The sequence below is a fragment of the Clinocottus analis genome, unplaced genomic scaffold, assembly GCF_023055335.1.
Source record: "Clinocottus analis isolate CAN_PGR_092001 unplaced genomic scaffold, fCliAna1.0.p SCAF_16, whole genome shotgun sequence".
NCBI lineage: Eukaryota > Metazoa > Chordata > Actinopteri > Perciformes > Cottidae > Clinocottus > Clinocottus analis.
The window spans coordinates 11,905,077-11,915,860 of NW_027175887.1; the positions used below are offsets into that span (position 1 = coordinate 11,905,077).

Genomic DNA, 10,784 nt, shown 5'->3' on the forward strand with positions numbered 1-10,784 from the left:
TTCCGTCCAGGTGCGTGCTCGGGAACACCACCATCCTGGCAGAGTTTGCCGGGGAAGATGAAGTGAACCGCTTCTTTGCACAGGGCCAGTCGCTGGGCGGAACCACCAGCTGGCAGGCCACTCCAGGCACCAATCAGACAAGGATGGGTGGGACCGGGTCCGGAGCCTCCCATCCCATCGGCCACTCGCCCCACTGGAACAACAACAACGGCAGCAGTAGCGGTGGGCTGGGATCGGGCGGAGTGAAGACCGGGGGAGAGTTGCTGTGGGGCGGTGTGCAGCAGTATTCCAGCCTGTGGGGACCCCCGAGCGGCGAGGAGGGGCGGGTCATGGGGAGCCCCACCCAAATCAATACCCTGCTGCCTGGGGACCTGCTGAGTGGAGAGTCCATGTAGGACGGAAGAGCCCAGTCAAAACAAACACCAACAGGAGTAAAAATCATTGTGGAGATAATCAGTGTGGCTGTAACGGTGAAAACGAGAGACGAGAGGAGGGCGGGGCTACATCCTTGCTGCTCACCCTCGCCAACCTCCTCTGCTCCTTTTTTGGTTTTTAATGACATTTCAGTTCTTTTGTGAATCTCAGTGAGAGATTTTGGTCACAGTGTTCAGCTTATACTTTTGGAGACACAGGAAGGAGTCTTTCATTCAACAAAGAAAGAGAACTTTTTACAGAAATGAACTTGTGGGAACTCGCCGTTTGAAACATGTACTTTAGTTCAAACTGACACGAGATGACGAGCTGCCATCTTTAAACTTGCATAATCCCTCTCTGCCTTTTTAGGCAATCATACTGCACCTCAGAGATCCATGAAAAGGCATCATTCCCAAAGTAAAAAACCCTTCAATCAGAGTGGTTGTCGAACTTTTCAGCTGGTCCAGACTCAACATTTGTTTCTCTCAGCACTAATATTAGCCTTAACCTCTTTCCTGCCCTGCTATCCTCACTCACTCTGTACTTGGTGAAGAAGCATACGGACACTTGCACACCCTTATTTCTGAGCCAGTGAAACCTGAGTGGAGAGTACATGCTGCTGCGACCCAACGTAAGCAACCACAGCTCACAACTTCAGTGCATTTTTGCAAGCAGATGGAGTTCCCCAACACAATGCTCAAAGGGAATGATGCAACTCTCTCCGTGTTCAAGCCATTTTTTTTTTCTTCTTCTTCTTAAATCATTGCAAGCTAAGAAATGATATTATTCAAACGTGTCCGTCAATCTTACGTGGTGTGGGGGAGAGATTGTTGGGTCGTCGCATGTACAGTGATGGACGTGATGGACGGCGACATGAACCACTGCTATTACTAAGGAACTGTAAAGACAAACACTTCAATGCACCTCAACTCATCTGCGAGCAACTCGCAGTTTGGTCTCAGTTTTCAGACCCTCTCACTGATGTTGTGGAAAACCTCAAGTCGTAAATGTTCCCCACTGGTGTGTTTTTCCCACCATTTCAAGTGACGTGCAATATAAGCCACAGACTCTACCGTCCAAGCACCCTCCCAAGACCTCTCGCAGAACGAGAGGAGACTGTAAGGAATGATTGAACTGCAAAATGCTATCTGCCCTTCACCCACCCTTACCCCTTTTGAAACTGCCACTACTCCACTTCATCTACCCCCCCCCCCCCCACCCCAAGAGTGTGTGAGCTCAGGAGAGCAGAAAGCTGGTCTTCAACCACCTTCTGTCCAAGATACAAGGAGGTACACACAAAGCACTTCTTCAGCCAGCCTACTCTCCACACTGATGCCAGTCACTGGTTTTGGGGGAGAGGGAGGGACTGGTGTGTGTGTGTGTGTGTGTGTGAGTGTGAGTGAGAGAGTGTTCTTGTTTGTGAGTGTTCTTGTGTGTATGTGTGTGTGTGTGTGTGTGTGTGTGTGTGCGCTTGGGGAGAAGGCATCAAACCAAAATGAGTGGAGCCGGTTTTCCTTTTTACCCCCAGAAGACCAGATGACCTTTTTTTTGTTTGTTGTTTTTTTTGCCCAAATTTACGTCAGTAGAAAAGGTTTGAAGCAAAGATTTGTGAATAGGTGGTCTATCATAGCACTTAGAGAGCAAGAGCGTCGCAGCTCGTTATACCCTTAATGCCAACAGATAGAAGAACGGAGAAGCAACACTGGCAAATAAAAAAAACGACTGAAAAAACAAAGACAAAAAAGCAATCTGCTTAGAGGCTTCTCTATATGCTTATTTTTTAACTTGACATGGATGTGAAGATGTTCTTTTTCTTTTTTTTCTTCTTTCAATCCTTCTTCCCTCAAGTCGGTGGGACCAGGGAGGATGTCAAACATGGTAGCAAAGTGAAGGGAAATACAAAGAAAGAACTAACTCAACTGATGATGGGTGCAGCAGGGAAAGCCCCCCGAAGCACCCGCCCTCTTTATCAAAGTAAATATCACTGTTACATTGCATACTTTGAAATCTTTAGCCTTGGTGTCTGGAAACACTCGACGTGTTCATGTTCTACTGGATCCAGCGGGGAGGATCACCATCTTCTTCGTGGTTTTTGTTCTTTTTGTTTCTTTTCTTCGTCTTCTTTCTATTGGAGGCCCTGCCAACCTGTGTGATAGTGTGGCCACTGAGTGCCTGCCTGCTGCAGAGTGCAGCGCTCTGCAGCAGCCCTCACCCCGCCCTCCCCCCTCGCTCGCTGCCTCCCTGCGGATCCCCACAGACTGGCTTCCCTCCTCTTCCTCCCCTGGCCTCCAGGCCACGAGCAGCTCTTTCAGAACTGGCCCACCTGTAATAAATTTACTACTACTGCTGCGCCAGAGTCTGTCCTCAGCAACCTCCAACTCCACTCTCTCTCTTTGTCTCTCTCCTGCAAGGATCACTTTAGCCAGAGATGGAGGCGTTTTGATGTGTTGTTGTTTTTCTTGGTTTCACTTATGGAATTGCCAGTGTGCATTTTTATTGGATTGTTGTCATGAAGTTTGCTGATATTGTTGCTGTTATCATTGATGATTGATGATATAGATAATGATTGTTTTCATGGCTTTTTATTTTATTTTTTTTAAATAATGGTCTTTATGCAGTGTTCAGCTTCTCTCCTGCCCCTCCCACTGCCTCCGAGGCACAAGCAGTGTGTAGTGAAGAGGTACGCCTCAGCCGTGCAGCAAGGCCATACGAAACACTGCAGATCTCAGTCGAATAGGTTAGTGGGGGAGTTCTTCACGTGGGCTTCTTGGAGCCACACAGGGGGTTTAAATAGTCAATTGAAATCAGGTGGAAAAGGTTGTGTAGTCAAAAGGTTCTCCGGGATAGTGAGCCAACTTCTTCTGTCCATCCTGGGGCGCCTCCACTCTCTGTTGTCTCATCACACACATCCTTTAGTGTCGATGGGCCTCACTCACACTGGTGCTTTATGTTTAACTCTGGGAGCACTCAGTTACACTTAGAACCACCTCAACTGATGACAGCCTTCCATTTCTATGCAAAGACGAGGAGGTGTTCGTTCACAGCCATCTAGAAAATCACAGCCATCCCCCTCCACCCCCACATCTGCCAATCTTCTCTTATATCTCAACTTTTACTACCAGGCAGCTTCCCTCGAAACCCCCCTTGATCAAATGTACGGGACACTGAAAGAGTCTCTTCAAGGGTTTAGTCTCCCACTGTGTGGACGGAGCGACTAGAGGGCACTAAATGACCTGCTGGAGGCACTAGTGGTTGGTAAACAGTCACTTCGTATGTCTTGTGCCAACTGATCTTCAAATATCTGCTTCCACTTTGCCATATGCTAATTTATCTAAAGCGAGATGAGACTTAAGTTGTCTTTTATTGCTGCAGCGGCCTCGGCCACAAGCTCCAGCTGTAGGAGGCTCGAGGAGTAGAAGGGCAGGACGGATGAATGGTGCTGGTCTTTCACCAACAGTGGACTGGAAATGTAGTGCCGAACCCGAGCTGCGGTAGGGGGAGGGGTGGTCCCTGTATGTGTCTGTGCACTGTTTATGGGTCACATCGGGTACATCTCTTTTAAAAAACCAAAAACATCTTTTTCTTTATCATCAAAGGTTTTTCGCAAAAACTAGAAGAAAAAAAAAAAACTAGAAAAAAAAGAAGAAGAAGTCTGTTTCAGCTGTGCACTCCGAGGCTGAGAGGAACTGCGTTCTGTTTCCCTGCAAGCTGCCGCCTTCTCACCCCGTCTTGTCTCGTTTCGCGGGCCACACGTGGGGCAGCTGTATCCAGGTGGTTCATTTTTGGACCTCCAACCTTGAAGGCTCGTGCCAGCGTATTTAAGACAAGGTCGTTTCTGCTCATCTGGCTTTGGGGGCAGGGACCCGGACGTATCAGCAGAAATAGGGACAAACCTCAAGTTTAGGTACCAAGTCTTAAAACTTTCGGGATTTGCCCTCTTCCAGAGTCGCTTTAGACTCATTCAACAAAACAATCACTATTGCCTGTGTTGTCTGTTTCTGTGTTTGTTTGTTTGTTCCTAAAAACCTGCATTAACTCCACACTGGACTTGAATCAAGCAACTGGCGTCGCAAGTCGAATTGAGTGGGAGGATGGGTCACTGGGACGGAGGTCAAGTCTCAGATGTGCCCTGGATTTGTTTTTGTTTTGGCGCAGCACCAGCACTGAGAGCCCCGCCCCCTCCCACATGCCGCGCCTGCACTCTTATCTACCTGTCTAGTGTTGGAAATCAGATGCTCTCCCTTTTTGAAAGTCACACAGACTCAAAGGCAAACTGGAGCTCGAGCAAATCTATGCTTCTCAATCATGGATCAGACGAGGGTCTGGGGCAGGGGCCCCAAAAAGAGTTGAATTAGCAAATCTCTCTTTTGAAAAATACAAAAACAAAGGCCTGGGTTGAATATGCACATGCTAGTTCATATATACCACATACATGTATACAACCAAGATTACATAATGGGTGTATGTGTTTGTATATGACTAGATCTCTTTGTTTTCCACTTAGCCTAAGCCCCACAACCCCGCCCTGGCTTTGGCCCTTACCCTGTGTATCCTCCTCAACATTATATTTCCCAGAAAACAAGATCATAAACATATCAGAGTAATACAAAATAATGAAAAACAAATACTTGAATCAAAAGAAGCGCCAATAATGTAATGTGAACACTTTTTTGTAGTGGTTTTTTGTCTCATTCATAAACGTCAGAGATTTTTGATAGCATCGGTTCAGAGTGAATTCAATTTGAAAAACGAGTGTTGTTGAAAACAAAGATCGATATAAAGACAAATTTACATCTGTTGTATTTGAGTGTTTGCACAAGGCTGCTTGTACTGTATGTTGTATGAATGAATGTTCAGTGTATGAGGTGAAAATATGTGAGAGAGCTCGTGATTACAGCGGAGGAAATTCCGCCTTGTGGTTCTTTTCAATTCAGTATACTTTTGTTGTTGATTTGTTTTGTTTTCTTTTTGCTCGTCAAAAATATATTCTGATGTTAATTGTTACTAGCCTCTAGCGTTGCACTGAGTGTCGGCCTCACCCCTCATCCAGCTAAACGAACAACATGATACAAGTACTGAGGGGAGACGGGGACAGTTCATGTGTAAATGTTTACTCAAGGACTAAAATAAGTGTGTTTTTAAAATGTAATGTTTATCTACCTTAGTGGCTTTCATTGTGGAATAATCCAAGAAAGTATGGATCATAATTGAGTATTGCACCATTTTTCGAACTATAAACCTAAAAAGAAGAAGAAAAAAACAAGAAAAAAAAACTGAAGAAAAAAAAACAAAAAAACATAAATATACAAAAAATATTCAGCAAAAAAAAAAAAAAGTATTTTGCAGACCTGTGGCCATAGATTTGGGTAGAAGGGCTTCAGCTCGCCCAAATCTGAGCAACGGAGAGATTGAAGGACAAGACATCAGACTGAGCCTCGGCTTCTAGGGCTCACTTCAGAGGTGCCTACCTTTTTGGTTTGTTAGCTTTCGTTCTGTTTTCACTTCTGTTCAATTCACTCATGTTGTCGTTTGTTTTCCTGCAAGGCCACTGACAGTTTACAAACACTTTGTTTATTTCTGGAGTTCAAAAAAAGAAAATCAGCAACACAAAGGAATTAAACCATGGGAATGTTGGAGAAAGAAAAAAGGACAAATGCTTCCATTCAAAAAGAGAACAAAAAAACAGGAAAAAAAAAAGTGCAACACAACACTTCAAAGAATGAATTTTTCTTGTGCTACTTTCAGAACTCTGGGATTGAACAGTGTTGTCTTGTTCTGTTTAACCTTCTTTGTTCTGTGTTAATGTTGATTTCATTGACTATCTGAAGCCTGTATGTTTTATGTTGATTATATATATTTTTCCTTTATATAAAAAAGAAAAGAAAAAAAGACATAATTGCTCACTATCTTGCACACACACGAAAAAGTGGATCTTGTCTCAGGAAGGCCAGGGTTCCAGAGTACCGACTCCACGCCATTTTAATGTACATTTTTATGATGAGTAAAAAAAAATGGATGATTTAAAAGAAACAATTCTAAGCACTGAAAGTTATGGATTTCAGAAGAAGAGCAAATACCTTTTGTTTCTAAATCCGTAGCAGTTACATAATAACCAAATAATGGACTTTAAATGAAAATGGAGTGCTTTATATATAAATCTATATATTAAAATTGCTTTACATTTAAAAACAAAAAGGTCAATGATTTTGATTGTTCAAAAAAAAAAAAAGAGAGACATGCAAAATGCTGTATGTTTGAATCTTTATTGTGTTTTCTTATTGAGGTCCCGTCCTGACTGAATCAGGAACATTGTGCATTACTCTTTCTTTCCTCTTTCTCTCTCTCATTCTCCCACAGCGGGTATTATTCATAGAGAAATCAGACTTTTGTGGAACATTTTTCACATTTTGGAGGATGTTTGTAAAACATGAGCTGGTTGTAAAGGATCATGAAACTATGCACAAGTGTTTGGGGGTGGGGGGTTATGGCCTACTTCTGAGTGGCTGATCTATTGCCGGGGTTTTTGGGATCCAATGTGATTTGATTTTATTTTTTGAGGGGGTGGAGGGGGAGGTGATACATGTATAGCCCTCTGCCTCCAGCTTCCTTCCCTCGATTCAGATTGACCTAGCGCTACATCGCCATGCTGTGTATTCCTAAAACCAATGAGCGTCTCACTCTTTAGCACTGTGGGATTCTAGCCTGTCACCCTCAAGGGTTTTTTCTCAGTTAAGGTTGTTTTTTTGTTTTTTTTTTAGGGTGGGGTGGGTGATGTGGGATTAGGGCTGCTTTTTTCTCTTCTTTTTTTTTTTGCCTTTTTTTTTTTAATATTAAGTAAAAATGTCTGTACTGAGATTTAATGAAAAGTCAGTGGCTTGTAATGTTTTATTTTTTTCTCTCTGTATATCTCTTTTTTCCTCATAGAATGTGATTGTTAAATGACATGCACCGAAACAAATGTTTTCATGAACTATGGAGCTTCTTTCAAATATTAATAAAATAGCATTTTTTTCTTGGCTGTTAAACAATTTGGTGTTTGTTTGTTTTCCACCAGACCAATATATGTCTGTGTTTGGGCCGTCTGTTTCTGCCGTGCAGGTGGTGTCACTTCCTGTGTTTGCTGCACTGCGATGCCGGCGGTCACGTCAAGCTCTGAGGGCGAGCTGTCTGGGACAGGCGTAGTAGTTGTCCTGTGGCTGTCGGATGTTGGGGTTAGCGTACACGGGGAAGTCAGCTTCCTCCAGGTGCGAGGGCGCCTCGGGGTTATTTGGGGGGATTTCCATACTCTGCCGCTTCCTGGTCATTTCCTCATAGATAGGAACCGGAGGTTGCGGTCTGTGACGATGCCTTATCTTCACCTACAAGACATAACTTTATTTTTACTCCTTCTCGCTGATAAGAGCTGTGACCGGGGACATTATGTTTTTCGGTTTATTGTTACGTACATTCTCATGATTTTAAGAGCGTCCTGAAGCGAATTCATTCCACTTTTGTTCAAACTTCATCTGGAGTCGAGATTAAACTGATTTGGATTTTGTGGTCAGAAAGTCAGCGTGGCCTCACAAAACACATTTGGCAAATAACTCTTGACACTTTCACACAAATAGGATCAAATAATGAAATGATGACATTTTGGACGGATAGATTATGAACTGCAACATGACCGGCTACAACCGTGAGGTTGACTATACTGAGCATAAAGTGAGTGCTAAATGATAGATTATCAAGACGTTACAGCACTTAATAAATATTATTTATATGTTTATACTCAAGGCCTCAATTGTTACTTTTAATGTTCGTGTTAATCCAACACTGTTTTTTTTATGGATTATAAACTATAAAATATCAGGAAATTGTCGGAAAGAAAAAAAATCAATTTAATACAATTTTTAGGAAGACCGTAAGGGCACTGAAAAGTTATGGATTTCAGAAGAAGAGTAAATACGTTTTGTTTCTAAATCCGTAGCAGTTACATAATAACCAAATAATGGACTTTAAATGAAAATGGAGTTCTTTATATATAAATCTGTACCGGCTACAACCGTGAGGTTGACTAAGTGAGTGCTGTATGATAGATTATCAAGACGTTGCAGCACCTACTAAATACTATTTAATGCTATTTAAGACCGTAAGATAACCATATTCTTCCAGATGAGAAAATAAACTATTAAATTGAACTGAGGAAAACAACAATACATGTTGAACCCTTCTGTAACGGCCTGTGTTCCAGTTCAACCTTCTTTTGGTTTAGAAAGAGACTGAATTTTACACTGATTTAAGTGAACTGTGTCATATATGTTTTAAGATTTACAGCTCCTAAAATGGTTTGACATTGATGGTCAGTTTTGTGGGTGTAGTTTGTAACCATTGCTTGACAGATATGTTGTATGATTATGTATGATCCATACTGATGAGAGTCCACATTTGAAGTTTCCTGTCATTTCATATTGATTTAGAGAATAACTGTCTTTTGCCACTTGGCATAATGTCAGCTTTTGTGAGTCATGCACTAACAATCCCAGCAGTAATTATTTACATAAATTGCCTCGAAAACTAGCTCCTTCAAACAGACGTCTGCCAGGCCTCTATTAAAGCTGACACATTAATTGCTGTTGATCTCAATATGACTCACTTGTGGGACTGTTTTTTTTTTAGCACTTAAAAAGCTTGAAAAGCTAGTGCGTCATTTAGAAATACTGCCAAATTATAGGACACGAGAAGACATCCTGTTTGTCAAGCTCAGGTGCATTGTTGCATCAAATCATCAAAAATGACCAATTCAATTAAAAGTGTAAAACTTACACATTTCTCTACGGCCAGCCAGCTGAGTGTGAGGAGAAGAAGCCCCGCTACTGTGAAGATAGTCAGGAGCAGAGGAGGGTAACTGGGAGAGCACTGGCATGGCCTCCCTGCACCACAAACACACATTTCAATATGCACACTTGGGTTTAACTTCAGCAGAGTGTATCGTGACGTGCCTGAACAACGTACCTGCCCCCTCAACCAACAAGAAAACCTTCGGAGCAGTGAGGAGGATCTGATCCGAGCCGTTCTCCACGCCGTAGCTCTGCTCCCACATGTAGAGTCCCGTGTCGCTGCCCTGTAAAAGGCTCAAGGTCACTTTGACCTGCGGAGAGTCCAGACCCCCGCGGAGCCGCAGACGCCCCGCGTGTTCCGCGTTGACCCTCAGCCCGCCGGCCTTGGCCATGGACAGCAGGGTCGTCTGGCTCTGGGCGCCGCGGTGGTACAGGTGGAGGCCTGTCAGGGCGCTGTGCTCATGCTGAGGGGAGCAGGAGAGCTCCAGTGACTGGCGCTCTGCCAGCTGCCTGAAGATCAACTCCGCATAGGCTGGAGGAGAAGAAAATAGTTTAGAGTTGAAGTTCGAGCAAAAATACACCGTTAATGACAGCCTTCAGTCAAAGCTAGCAACGTAGCTGTGGACGGCAATGTTGGTCAGGAAACCACTTTGGTCCGGACTGAAATATCTCAACAACTTTTGGTAATTGCTATGTCATCTTGTATAGATATTCATGGCGCATCGGGAGAACATGCAGTCTTCACACAGAAAGGCCCTTGTCCGGCAGCGGGGTCAAACGCACAACCGTCTAGCTGCACAACCGGGACCAAATGTATATTTGTTAAATACGAGCAAAACTGATGATTGTCTTGTAAATTATTGAAATGCAACCTACACGTATGTATACCTTTTAAATACAAGAATGTGTTGTGCTAATTAGCTGATATTTCATATAATTGCAAACATTACATTACATGTTATTGAGCTGACGCTTTTATCCAAAGCGACTTACATTAAGTGCATTCAACCGTAAGTACGAAGTAGGAACAACAGGAATCAAGACAGAACAATTCTCAAATAAAGTCAAACTACTAAGTGCTATTAGTAAGAGCCATCGAAGTGCTGTCTAAGTGCTGCTGTCATTGTCTTTATTCAAGGTATAGTCGAAAAAGATGGCCGCGAACATGGTCATCTTTTTTCCTGATAAAGATCAGCATGTTGTCATTGTTAGCATTTAGCTTGAAGCCCCACGGTACAGCCTCATGGAGCAGCAAGCATGGCTGTAACCCAGACCACACAACTGTGGTCGGGTCGTCCTCCCAGTAAAGAAAAACAAACCGCACTGTATTCGACTGAAGGAAAAAGTAAAAATGTTCTTACCTTCAAAGAGCTGCATGAAAATGAGAACGCATGCCAAGCTCATCTTCATGGCCTTTTCAGTTATAAACACACGATAAGATATACCAAAGCCCAGTCATGTTGTACTCCTCCCATTTCCTTTTGTCGATTGTGAGTCTTTGTGAACACCCTCACTGTATTTGTTGTTCTTCACCTCAAAGCAGGAAGAGGACTT

General features: G+C 43.3%; 2 protein-coding genes across 10 annotated transcripts in view; one reads left to right on the top strand and one right to left on the bottom strand.

Moving 5' to 3' along the window:
• The window catches only part of tnrc6c1 (trinucleotide repeat containing adaptor 6C1), a 39,771-nt gene extending 32,329 nt beyond the window's left edge, over positions 1–7,442 (top strand). For all 9 annotated transcript variants that reach the window (XM_068578132.1, XM_068578133.1, XM_068578129.1 and 6 more), the window contains one exon: positions 11–7,442. In XM_068578132.1, coding sequence (XP_068434233.1) covers positions 11–395 — 385 coding nt within the window. In that variant the 3' untranslated portion in view covers positions 396–7,442. The remainder of the gene's footprint in view (positions 1–10) is intronic.
• On the bottom strand, positions 7,298–10,640 carry LOC137786473 (uncharacterized). The gene is made up of 4 exons (XM_068578381.1): positions 10,592–10,640; positions 9,406–9,762; positions 9,217–9,323; positions 7,298–7,772 (listed from the first exon to the last, which is right to left on the bottom strand). Exons 1-4 carry the CDS (start codon positions 10,638–10,640, stop codon positions 7,560–7,562), a joined length of 726 nt encoding a protein of 241 aa, XP_068434482.1. The 3' UTR covers positions 7,298–7,559.
• Positions 10,641–10,784: the final 144 nt, after the last annotated feature.

Bases quoted from the DNA above. Each gene is read 5' to 3' on its own strand.
- LOC137786473 (XM_068578381.1), bottom strand. From the start codon at position 10,640: ATGAAGATGAGCTTGGCATGCGTTCTCATTTTCATGCAGCTCTTTGAA. The intron at 9,763-10,591 runs GTAAGAACATTT...CTTCTCCTCCAG, and splicing joins TTTCATGCAGCTCTTTGAAG to CCTATGCGGAGTTGATCTTC. The intron at 9,324-9,405 runs GTACGTTGTTCA...TTTGTGGTGCAG, and splicing joins CTTGTTGGTTGAGGGGGCAG to GGAGGCCATGCCAGTGCTCT.